The sequence below is a fragment of the Xenopus laevis genome, chromosome 1L, assembly GCF_017654675.1.
Source record: "Xenopus laevis strain J_2021 chromosome 1L, Xenopus_laevis_v10.1, whole genome shotgun sequence".
NCBI classification, from domain to species: domain Eukaryota; kingdom Metazoa; phylum Chordata; class Amphibia; order Anura; family Pipidae; genus Xenopus; species Xenopus laevis.
Genome location: NC_054371.1, coordinates 164,180,946 through 164,194,131, shown reverse-complemented (window position 1 = coordinate 164,194,131; position 13,186 = coordinate 164,180,946). Strand labels below are relative to the sequence as shown.

Sequence of the window (13,186 nt, the reverse complement as noted above, 5' to 3'; positions counted from 1 at the left end):
CTAAATTTACTCAAAAAAAACCTTCGACTATCGAATTTCTACAATTCGATGGTCGAATTTCGAAAGTTTTACCACTTCGAAATTGGACCCTTAGTAAATGTGCCCCTTAATGTACATTAATATTTTGAAGGGTAGTTTTTTAGTGCCAGAATAACTCTGAGTCAATATAAATGTTTAAGGAATATGATATCATTTGTCTCATTTGAAAGAAACTGTATACCCAAAGCACTACGGTAAACAGAAAATGTCACATTTATGACTTATGAGTGATTTTTAAGGGAGGCAAGAGCTCAAATAATAGGTTAATGGGAACTGGATCTATGCAGGAGCATCAGAATACACCATTTACTTTACAAGTAATGTGTGTTTCAGTATCCAGCAGTAACCTACTTTTAGTTCCGCTTTTTTTTATCCCACAGTCGTATTGCTAGGAAGCACAACATTTTTTTCAATAAAGATCAGAAAAAGAACCAAGGATTAGGCATCCCTTCATAATAGAGCTGTACCTTTCCCTGTTGGACAGCCCTAGCTTCTTTTAGTGTTTTTATCTTTGTATATGCTAAATATTATATATTGCACATAAATCTGTTTTTCATTCTTCCAGGATCTGTGGAATTATTAGGAGCGATGGCCTACTGTGCTCCAAAACAACTGTCATCTTGCCTTCCAAATATTGTGCCGAAACTCACAGAAGTGCTTACAGACTCGCATGTGAAAGTTCAGAAAGCTGGCCAACAGGCACTCCGCCAGATTGGCTCTGTAATACGCAACCCTGAAATATTGGGTGAGTCAGTATTTGTTAAACTATTGCCCAAGCACCCACTTTATAAACCTAGACATATAAATGATATCTCTTGTTTCTTTAGCCATCTCCCCTGTTTTGCTGGATGCACTGGCTGATCCTTCAAGAATGACACAGAAGTGTCTGCAAACTCTACTGGACACAAAGTTTGTGCATTTTATTGATGCTCCGTCTCTTGCGCTGATTATGCCTATTGTGCAGAGGGCGTTTCAGGACCGGTCCACAGACACCAGAAAAATGGCAGCCCAGATTATTGGAAATATGTATTCCTTAACAGACCAAAAGGTACCTATACACATACTATTTTTCATTCTGTGTTTTGCCCTTATATGCATGAACTTGGTGCTTTGGCATTTGCCTACTTCTGAAACCAATTTGATTTCTTAGAACTTGACTGTCCTCATCTTATTATATATATTAGAATCTCTGTATGTTGTAATAGTGCCCTCTTTAAAGGAAACAGTTGAACATCACTGAGGAAAGGAAGGGTATATTTAGCCTGGAAGCTGTTGTTCTACATGGTTTGCATTGCTGCTTATTTTTTTAAAGAACAGTGGAAAAAACAGTAACCCTTTCTACAGATGGCATGCTTTGTACATAAGAATATTCCACAACATACAATAAATGTCTGTTATTTCTAATCCTGTTTCTGAGGAAACCATTTCTCATGCTGCTAAAAATACAATTTGGAAATATTTCCTAAATTATGTGAGTGTAAGAGCATTGAAAGCATTAGCAAATGTCTGTGGGAGTGCTTGGCAGTAAACGTGTTTTTCTACATCTCAGTGATACATTCCTTTAAAAAGAAATGCATGTCACCTGTTATTTCCTGCCAATACAATATGGTTTATTGCCTGTGAAATTACAAGCTACATTGTCAGATCAATTAAGGTTGCTGGCATGTCAGTAATGTCCGTTTCTCACCTGCTTGTATGCAGGCCCACTTGTGAGTGAGAGATGTAATAATGTTATTATAGTAGTCTATTACAACAGTCTATTTGTACTTAGGGTGATCAGAGTAATAGAAAAGGTTTTACAGTATTACTTCTCAGAAATGTAGATGATCATTTGTGCTATTATAGCATAAGCTACATGAATACCGTAACACATATTTTCTTAACTGCTTCTAGGCAGAGCCTTAAGCTGGCTGGGTATAGACTAATGTTGTCTACTAATTCAGCCACCCTTGACTGGCTACAAAAATAGATTTTGTGAGGATTGCTTCACACTGCAAATGCTGCCCTCTCCTGTTGGGTGCGCATTGGCTTCACTCACTGTGATCTATACATTGACCCAGGTGCCAAACCATCAGCCAAAAATGTAGTTGGTCTAGTCATATCTAAATTAACTTAGTTTTGTAGCAGTGCAATGCAAGATTACATTATAATTTTCATACTTTTTATCTTTCAGGATCTGGCTCCTTACCTTCCCAGTGTTATTCCTGGACTCAAAGCTTCTTTAATAGACCCTGTTCCTCAAGTAAGAAGCGCTTAAATTCACTGATTGTTTAATTATATATATAGTCAAATTTCAGACATTTGACAGAAATGTTATTCAAAATATGTCACTAATTTACGGTAATCTTATTTTCTCTAGTGTATGCTTGGGGGACACAGGGAACCATGGGGTATAGCTGATGCCATTAGGAGGTAGGACACAACAACTGAAAAATTAGCTCCTCCTCCGCTGGCTATACCCCCCAGCAGGCGGAGCCTACTCCAGTTTTTTGTTGTGTCCTCAGGAGGTCAGGACATGTCATGGTTTCCCTCAAGAAACTTTTATTTTTATTCTATTGTACAAGGAGTTATACCAGTCACCTACACTGTGTAGGATGCCTTGGCATATTTCTCCCATCGTGGGAAGTGTCTCTGGGGTAATTGCTGCACAGCTACTTCCATCCAGTTTTTCTTATCACCCTCTCTCATTGTGCAGGAGGAGTGAACTGGCCAGGACACAGAAGGCTTCGGGACCCTGGGGGAGGGTAAGTATACATGTTATGTCCCCTGGTCCCAGGTGTATTATAACAGTAAGAGCCTTCTTCCCTCCCCCCTATGACTGGAGGGGGGAGCGGACCGTCGCCCTTCTCCTCATAGCGTCGCTGGGATGCGGCAGGCAGGGAGAGGACAGCGGGCAAAGACAGGCGGTTTATCCCACTAATGGATAGGGGAGCATGACCGCAGGTTCTGGGGGCCTCTTGTTTAATATGCGCGTCCTCTCCTTCTAGCGCACGGAGAGGAACAGCGCACATACGCGTACTAGCGCATTACTCTAGCGCTTCCGGGTTTCGGCCGCCGCACACCACGTGATGCGCACTGGCGCGAAACTACCAACCGGAACGGCGCATTCTCTTCAGGGGGACTGTCGCTTACTGAACAGCGCAGCACGAGCAGGGAACTGTGCAATTACAGGACACGGTGACTAGAAATACTAGCCTCCTTCCCTGACTTTCCCCCTGGCTCTATTAGAGCGACCTGTACTCCTATTTGGCTTTTCCTTACCAACCATGTCTGAGGAAAACAGTGAGGCCATTTTTTCCAGGGGGAAGACAGCCTCGGTAAGATACCTTGCATGTGCCAAGTGCCGCAAAAAGCTCCCCTCAGGGCAAAAAGAGCCTATTTGCTCTAAGTGTAAAACAGCTGAGCCTGAGAAAGAACTCCCAGGCCCTGCTCCTATTCAAACAGAACAAAATCCTCAAACACCTACTGTGACTGTCACAGATGTACCTAATCCAATTCAGACAGTAATTCCAGATTGGGCAGCCCAGTTAGCTACTGGCATACCAAAATTAGCATCATCTTTGGATAAAATCCTGTCAAGACTAGATAAACCCAGACATAGGGGTTCAAAACGTAGAGCACCCTCGTCTTCGGACGAAGAGAGTGACAATTGTTCCAGAGATTCCTCACCTGTACCAGGCAGGGAGGAGACCCTTGGTTTATCAGAGGGGGAGTTATCTTGCAGTTCTGACATGTTAGATGAGGAACCTTCAAAATTCTCTGCTGAAGCGATAGATGATTTAATTACTTCCGTTCTGGAGACTCTTAACATACAGGAACCAGAGACCAGTACAGATAAGTCTAAAATACTGTTTAAAAGAAGTAGTAGATCTGCACCTACTTTCCCTTCTCATGCACAACTTGAGCAAATAATCCAACAGGAGTGGAACAAGCCGGAAAGTCGTTTCCAACCAAACCGCAGATTCCTAAAACTCTATCCATTTTCTGCAGATACCACAGAGAAATGGTCTTCTCCTCCTTCAGTGGACGCTCCAGTTTCACGCTTATCCAAAAACACAGCTCTTCCAGTACCAGATGCCTCGTCCTTTAAGGACCAGATGGACAAGAAAATGGACGGGTTACTACGTTCCCTTTTCTCAGCCTCAGGCACGGCCCTTCGCCCTATCCTGGCTACAGCATGGGTTAGCAGGGCAGTACAAACATGGTCTGAATCCCTTGTTCAGGCAATTCTCTCGGGAGTGCCAAGACAAGAACTTTCGCAGCTGGCGACACAAATCAAAGACGCAAATGAATATATTTGCGAGGCGGCCTTAGACGCAACACAGGCAGTTAGCAGAGCTTCAGCGCTATCTATAGCCACTCGGCGGTCACTCTGGATGAAGTTATGGTCTGCTGATTTGTCATCCAAAAAGTCTCTTACATCATTGCCATTCAAGGGAAAACTCCTTTTCGGTCCAGATCTGGACAAGATCATTAGCCAAGCCACAGGAGGAAAGAGCACGCTACTTCCTCAACCAAAAGCCCGTTCTTCCTTTCGGAGAGGGAGGTTTTTTCGCCCTTCACAAAACAAGAGCTCTAGACACTCGCCACCACGGCATACAACCTCCAACAGAGGACGCTTCACGGGTAAGCCCAGAACCTCATGGCAGGCTCGCAAACCCTCTACCAGGACGTCGGACAAGCCCTCCACCGCATGACGGGAGGCCTCCGGCACTCGAAACGCCTCTGGGGGGAAGGCTACTCCACTTTTCTCAAAGGTGGCTAGAAATCACATCAGATTCTTGGATACAAGAGGTGGTAACTCAAGGTTATCACCTAGAATTCGATTTGTTGCCCCCTCGCCAATTTTTCATGTCAAGAATCCCAAAAGAACCAGCAAAGTTCAAGGCCTTCCAAAACGTGCTGTCTACCCTTTTACAAGCAGAGGTCATCTCCTCGGTTCCTCCAAAGGAGCTCTTCAGGGGATACTATTCCAATCTGTTTGTAGTTCCCAAAAAAGACGGATCGGTACGTCCAGTACTAGATCTAAAGGGACTAAACAAATTTGTTCGTCCAAGAAAGTTCAAAATGGAATCTCTACGCTCCATCATTGCAGCAATGACCCCAGGCCAATTCATGACGTCCCTAGACATAAAGGACGCCTACCTGCATGTGCCAATTTTCCCTTCTCATCAAAAGTACTTACGTTTCGCCATACAAAACCGCCACTACCAATTCAGAGCACTCCCTTTTGGCCTCACTTCGGCACCAAGGGTGTTCACAAAAATCATGGCAGTAGCCACTGCAGAGATACGGCAGTTAGGTATATCCATAACCCCGTATCTCGACGACCTGTTAATCAAAGCACCCTCTTTAGCAGAAGCACAACGAGCAACCCATCTTGCTATGAACAAACTACAAGATCTCGGATGGTCTATCAATCTAGAAAAATCATCCACAACACCCAGACAGTCTATGGTTTTTCTAGGACTACTGTTCGACACACGGACACAAAGAGTGTCCCTAACTCAGGAAAAGATTGTTCATCTCAAAGCTCTAATACGTTCCTTACTGGCCAAAACAAGTCATTCAATCAGATTCTGTATGAAAGTACTGGGGGTCATGGTATCAACAATAGAAGCGGTTCCATTCGCCCAAATTCACATGCGGGAACTTCAATGGAACATTCTTACATTATGGAAAAGAAAACAATTGACTCAAGAGATCCGTCTTTCTCACAGGACGCGAGTATCCCTGACCTGGTGGCTACGAACACAGTGCATTTCCAAGGGAAAACCTCTCGGAGAGCCACAATGGAGACTAATGACAACAGATGCGAGCCTGTCGGGTTGGGGAGCAGTACTAGAGGGCAGATCCGCACAGGGTCTGTGGACTCAAGTGGAAAGCCGCTTACCCATAAATCTTCTGGAGATCAGGGCTATTCGTCTAGGACTCAGTCACTGGCAAACAGAATTATCAGGCCAACCGATAAAGATACAGTCAGACAACTCGACAGCGGTGGCTTATATAAACCACCAGGGGGGCACAAGAAGCAAGGCGGCCTTACAAGAAGTCAGACACATTTTCCGGTGGGCGGAACAGAACAACGCCAGACTATCGGCCATCTTCATCCCAGGCCTGCAAAACTGGGAAGCAGACTTCCTAAGCCGCCAAACATTAGACCCAGGAGAATGGGCGCTAAAGGAGGAGATTTTTCAAGAAATAACCGCAAGATGGGGCTTGCCGGAAGTAGACCTAATGGCTTCTCGCCACAACCGACAGGTACCAACCTTCCTTGCTCGGTGCCGGGACCCTCTGGCACTAGCAGCAGACGCTCTCACAGCCCCGTGGGATTTTCAACTAGCCTACGCATTTCCTCCAATTCCCCTGATACCCAGAACAATCAAAAAGGCACAAAGAGAGAACACCACTCTCATCCTCATAGCTCCGAACTGGCCTCGAAGGTCTTGGTTCTCGGACCTCGTAAACATGTCAATAGAGGATCCGTGGATTCTGCCAAACGTATCAGACCTACTACATCAGGGCCCAATTCTACACCCGAAGCCTCACAGCCTCAACTTGACTGCGTGGCTCTTGAGACCAGCATTCTGAAGCAGAAGGGATTTTCGGATGCTGTAATTCAAACCATGCGAGCAGCGCGAAAGCCTTCCTCAGCCAGATCATACTATCGGGTATGGAATAATTACAGACAATGGTGCTACAGACATAATGTAAACTTTAGATCTTTTTCAATGTCAAAACTGTTAGAATTCCTCCAGGAAGGTGTGTCTCTAGGATTATCACTCGGTTCCCTCAAATCACAGATTTCTGCTTTGTCTATTTTATTCCAAAAAAGGTTAGCCCTTCTATCGGATGTCAAAACATTTTTACAGGGGGTAGCACATGTGGTTCCTCCTTTCCGTAAATCAGTACCTACATGGGATCTTACCTTGGTTCTTAAAGCACTACAGAGAGCTCCCTTTGAACCAATGGCATCAATACCATTACATTGGGTAACATTAAAGACTGTGTTCCTATTCGCAATTACCTCAGCAAAACGAGTGTCCGAAATCAGTGCACTATCCTGCAAATCTCCGTTTCTCACTTTTCAGCATGACAGAGCAGTGCTTCGTACGGTACCTTCCTTCCTGCCTAAGGTGGTATCGGCATTTCACATCAACCAGGAAATAACTATTCCTACCTTCTGCCCCTCACCAAAAAATCCCAAGGAAGCAGCTCTTCATACTTTGGATCCAGTACGTGCTTTAAAATTCTATCTACATAGAGTACAGGATGTACGAAAGACTGACTCTCTTTTCGTGTTAACCTCAGGTCCACTAAAAGGATCTCCAGCCACTAAGGCTTCCATATCCAGATGGGTCAAGCAGACGATTCAAAGAGCTTATGTGGCACAAGGGTTAACACCACCGGAGAAAGTGAAAGCGCATTCCACAAGGGGAATGAGCACGACCTGGGCTTTTCGGAATCAGGCCTCAGCAGAGCAGTTGTGCAAAGCAGCTACGTGGACTTCTATCCACCCCTTTGCAAAATTCTATCATTTTGATTCATTTGCGGCACATGACACACGCTTTGGCAGAAAGGTGCTTCAGGCCGCAGTGGAAAAATCCAGTTAGGGCCTCTCCCACCCTACTACTGGGGGACAGCTTTGGTACGTCCCCATGGTTCCCTGTGTCCCCCAAGCATACACTAGAGAAAATGAGATTTTGTGTACTCACCGTAAAATCTTTTTCTCTCTGGTAGCTTGGGGGACACAGGGCTTCCCTCCCTTAGTGGAGGCCTCTTCTGTTTTTCTCAGTAACATGTGTGATAAGTTTTCAAGTTAATTGTTGAAGTTTAAAATTATAAAAACTCCTTCGTTCCTTCTTTGGGACAAACTGGAGTAGGCTCCGCCTGCTGGGGGGTATAGCCAGCGGAGGAGGAGCTAATTTTTCAGTTGTTGTGTCCTACCTCCTAATGGCATCAGCTATACCCCATGGTTCCCTGTGTCCCCCAAGCTACCAGAGAGAAAAAGATTTTACGGTGAGTACACAAAATCTCATTTTTTTAAACCCATTTTTATGTAGGTCCGTACAGTATCAGCAAAAGCTCTTGGTGCAATGGTTAAAGGAACTGGGGAGTCTTGTTTCCAGGACTTAATGCCTTGGCTTATGGAAACCTTGGCATCCGATTATAGCTCTGTGGATCGCTCTGGTGCTGCACAAGGTAGTAACAGACTAATTTTAGATAGATCAATTGCATTTTTTTTATTTTGCACACTAGATGATTATAAGAGGATAATGTTAACCACTTGACATTCTTGATCCTTACAGGTCTTTCTGAAGTTATGGCTGGTTTAGGAGTTGAGAAACTCGACAAGCTTATGCCAGAAATTGTAGCAACCGCCAGTAAACCAGACATTGCTCCTCATGTCCGTGATGGTTACATAATGATGTTCATTTACTTGCCAATTACCTTTGGTGACAAACTCACACCTTACGTTGGGCCAATTATTCCATGCATCTTGAAGGTACGAGTTTACAGCCCCATGAACATGCTCCCCAAGCTTTACTAAACTCTAATACTGTAGATCATTAGTTAGAATTTGATACAGTACTTGCTGGCATATCTATGATTCTGCTGAGACAGTGGGGGAAAATCAAGTTATGATGATAATAGTTATAATTAAATAAAGCACAAAAAAACATTTTTAATAGTTTAAAAAATGGTTTTGATTGGCTGTGTATCTTAAAAAATAATGTTGAGCCAAATTACCGGAGGAAATAATTATTCCACACTACTCATTAAACATTAGTAAAACTTGATTTACTCAAATGTTTGTCATTATATAAATATAATTGCAGGCACTGGCAGATGAAAATGAATTTGTGCGTGATACTGCACTCCGTGCTGGACAAAGAATTATAACTATGTATGCAGAAACAGCCATTGCTCTTCTGTTACCCCAGTTGGAACAGGGTCTTTTTGATGACCTTTGGAGAATAAGGTAAACTGTATTCTCTGCAACTTTTCATAACTTAATGAGAACATGCAAGTTCATTTTTTATTAAACTATGAACCATATCTTCTAAATTTAGGTATAGTTCTGTACAGCTGCTTGGGGACCTTTTGTTTCATATTTCTGGAGTAACGGGAAAAATGACAACAGAAACTGCCTCAGATGATGACAACTTTGGAACAGCACAATCGGTCAAGGTACAAATCACCTTACCTGTTTTCTGATTAGTAGCTATGTTGTAATAGGTTTGGGAGAAACATTGAACCTGCCTTTATTTTACTCCCGTAATGTTTGATTTGTGAGGTTTTTTTAACCTGAACTTTTTTAACTGCTGCAAACAACTCATTCATGTTGTAAGTCAAACACCAGGTCTAAAAAGCTGATTCCAGCAGTAGGCTGCAATAAACAATGCACATCTGTAAAAAATAAAAAACATTAGGCTGAGGGATCACATAGACCATGTATCTCAAAAACTGTAAGAATAAATAATTTCCCCTCTTTGCGAAATAAGTTAATAAGACTAGTATTCTATCAGCTGTTTGGATAGTTGCAAGGAATAATAAGTTTGATTAATGCTTGGCGCCATTTGTCAGTGTTAGTAACTAATTTAATAAATTGTAACAGTTTAAAAAATGCATATTACAGAGCTACTTATGGGAATAGCGTGGAAGGGGTGATGAAAAAATGTATTTAGAAACTCATATTGGTACATTCACATATTTGCTAAGCATCAGGATCTATAGAGCAAAAGAACTGCAGTTTATTTTTTAGGTTTCTCTTTTCACTGTCCTAAGCCACCCCAAGCCAGATAGGTACATTGTGCTAATTGCCCACCAGATCTCCATACTGAGCCAATTTATACCTGATCAGAGTGTTGAGAAGCTGTAATGGGCATGGCTAAGAGGGTATTTTTAGAAATAGAATACTGTGGTCCTCTCTTCCTAGTGATATTAACACCTTGCAAGGTGCAATCAATAAACATACTTAGACTTGATTTACATATACAGAAGGGAATTATGGGCCAAACATCTGACTTGGTGGTGAGATTATAATTGCACAATCTGAATTTATCATTTAAGAAACAGTAATACTAAAAAATTAAAGTGTTTTAAATATAATGTACTTTTGTGCTGCACTGGTACAACTGGCAATTGCTTCAAAAACTCTATTATAGTTTATATAAACAAACTGCTGTGTAGCCATGGGGCAGCCACTCAAAGCTGAGAAAGGCACAGGATACTATTAAAAATAGGAAACAATTGACAGAAGTAATTATTTGTGGTGTATATTTTGAAAACAATACTTTAGTGATGTTAACCTAGCATTTTAACTAATCCTGAGGCTATTTGTTTATTTAGTTATTTGATTCAACTAATTCTCCACCCTTGTATTTCCCTAAAGGCAATCAAAGAAGCACTAGGAGCAGAGAGAAGGAATCGTGTGCTAGCTGGTCTGTACATGGGACGCTCAGATACACAACTTGTAGTACGCCAGGCATCATTGCATGTTTGGAAAATTGTGGTTTCAAACACTCCTCGCACTTTGAGGGAAATTTTACCGACCTTGTTTACATTACTTCTGGGCTTTCTTGCAAGTACTTGTGCAGATAAACGAACGGTGAGTTACTTTTAAGCATTGCAACTAAACTCTGCAGTTATGAAATAATTAACCATATTTTCTTTGGTATTCCTAGATCGCTGCTAGAACTTTGGGTGATCTTGTTCGGAAGTTGGGGGAGAAAATCCTTCCAGAGATAATACCTATATTAGAAGAGGGCCTGAGATCTGATAAGAGTGATGAAAGGCAGGGCGTGTGTATTGGATTAAGCGAGATCATGAAATCTACAAGCAGAGATGCAGTGAGTGCCAAAATAACACAGTGCAATAATTGCTCTCTGTACATGCTCATTGCAGATTTATTTAGACAATATGCAACAATGACATGTTAATGTTAATTAGTTACCTATTCTTATCTTGTAGGTATTGTTTTTCTCCGAGTCTCTTGTGCCAACGGTAAGAAAAGCATTGTGCGATCCGCTAGAGAAAGTCAGAGCAGCTGCTGCAAAAACCTTTGAGCAGGTACACTCCACTATTGGCTACCAAGCACTTGAAGATATTCTGCCATACCTCCTTGAACAGTTGGTAAGTCTAGTTTTATTAATGCATTAATTCACATTAATGCATTAATTCACATTTATGAATACACAAGTAGAAATCCTATTTCACACTATTCTGAATTTTTTTAAATTTACTGATTTTGTTTTTTTCCTCCTTAGAACGATGAAGAAATGTCTGAGTTTGCTCTCGATGGACTCAAGCAAGTTATGGCTGTGAAAAGTCGTGTTGTACTACCTTACCTAGTACCCAAGGTGTGTCCTATACAAAGAGTGCTCCAGTAGTAAAACTCAAATATCACATGTTGCGTAATTAAAGCTAAATAAATTTTAAGCAAGTTTCCAGCTGGTTTAAATCAATTTCTAACTATAATTTATTTTGAAAGCCATATCTCTTGTCCCTTGCTGTTTTCTTTACTGCTAGTCTTGATTAACTATACCAGTGCTGTCCAACTTATTAAATATACTGGGTTGGTTATTTTTCATATAGCATGTTTGAGGACCACATTAAATTAAACTAATTAAATTAAAGGATAACAATCCTTTGGAGAGTCATGTCTGACCTGTGGGCCCCAGTTGGACAGCTCTGACCTATACCATTAAAACAATGTAGCAGTAGTCATCTACCCTCCAGATTCCAATTCACACAGTGCCTTGTGTGTTTTGTGATTAACAGATCTGTAAAGGAGTGTCACAAAGGTGTACAAGGTATTGTGGAAGTTTGAGCCTTGGCTGGAGGAAAGCGAATTACTGCTACACAGTCTTAACAGTACATTTTGTACACAGAATATAGAATAGACGTGCAAAGAGCGTTTAGCAGCAGTTACAAAAAACTTAATAATCATTGGAAAGGTGCTTTAGAATTAGATTTTTTATATTGTGCAAATGTACAAATATTCAAATGTACTTCCTATTTAAAGAAATGCAAATCTGCATTTATTATATCATTTCAATGTACTCTTTGCAGCTGACATCTCCTCCAGTAAACACACGAGTCCTAGCATTTCTGTCTTCGGTGGCAGGGGATGCCCTGACGAAACACTTAAATGTCATTCTTCCTGCTTTGATGTCTGCTTTAAAGGCACATCTGGGAACAGAGGAAGTGCAAGCGGTATGGAAGGTTTAAATCTTTTGGAAGGGATAATGGGTTCTTGACTAAATGTAAATGGAGTATATTAGGTTTCAGCAGTTAAGTTTTCTAAACTATTAAAATATTATAGATAATATGAAATATTGCTAGATGTTTACTTATTCCAAAGTGCTTTATGGGTCATGTTGTAGAAAATCTGCTAAACAGATACTGGGTTAATTTTAGCAGAATTGTAATCCACCTCTTTGGATATCCTCACCTTGGATTCTGTTTACTATTTCCTAACCTTGGGTTCCCCAATGAGGTTGGAACACAACTCTGCATTCTTAGTCACTGGAACTTGAAAGAATACTTTTGGATATAACCATACTGAGTAACCATAAGAGTCTGCCATTTCTGTTCACTATAGCTGGGCATACACGTAAATACCATCTGATATTGACCAAGCACTCAAATTGGACTGGTCCAAATGTAAAGCAATAATTAGCAGTTTAAAACAGCTTAAAAGCTTTGGAAAAAAATGTAAATTGCATAAGTGTTTAGAAGAGTGCATTTTCATAGTTTTTTTTTTTTTTTTTTTTTTTTAAGGTTTAAATTTCTTTTAACTCCAAGGAAAAAAGCACAGTAGCCTCCTTTCATTTATTTTTTAACTTTTATGAAGCTATAGTATATTTTAAATAAAATTGCTAAATTGCAACAAAGAGCTTTTGCTTCAGTTAATTTTAGCTTCTTTTGGTTAATGTCCCCTGTAAGGTAGAATTAAGGGGTATACAACATCTTTATGCACTGTTAACTGGAAGACAATATATAGCAATAGATGTTTTGGGAGTCATTGCACTGTAGGATGATTTAGATATAGATATTTTCTCTTGTTCTTAGAAACCAGATTTTTTTGTGTATTCATATATATTCCGTGTATTTTGTACAATGTACAATATTAAGCAGGACT

The 13,186-nt window shown here is 41.1% G+C and overlaps 1 protein-coding gene across 1 annotated transcript in view; it reads left to right on the top strand.

Moving 5' to 3' along the window:
- Window positions 1-13,186, top strand: part of gcn1.L (GCN1, eIF2 alpha kinase activator homolog L homeolog) — a 70,343-nt gene that overhangs the window by 43,195 nt on the left and 13,962 nt on the right. Inside the window, exons 37-48 of the mRNA XM_018261525.2 lie at window positions 605-784; window positions 867-1,087; window positions 2,213-2,281; window positions 8,103-8,241; window positions 8,349-8,545; window positions 8,880-9,022; window positions 9,114-9,231; window positions 10,436-10,651; window positions 10,728-10,892; window positions 11,014-11,175; window positions 11,310-11,402; window positions 12,115-12,258. Coding sequence (XP_018117014.1) covers window positions 605-784; window positions 867-1,087; window positions 2,213-2,281; window positions 8,103-8,241; window positions 8,349-8,545; window positions 8,880-9,022; window positions 9,114-9,231; window positions 10,436-10,651; window positions 10,728-10,892; window positions 11,014-11,175; window positions 11,310-11,402; window positions 12,115-12,258 — 1,847 coding nt within the window. The remainder of the gene's footprint in view (window positions 1-604; window positions 785-866; window positions 1,088-2,212; window positions 2,282-8,102; window positions 8,242-8,348; window positions 8,546-8,879; window positions 9,023-9,113; window positions 9,232-10,435; window positions 10,652-10,727; window positions 10,893-11,013; window positions 11,176-11,309; window positions 11,403-12,114; window positions 12,259-13,186) is intronic.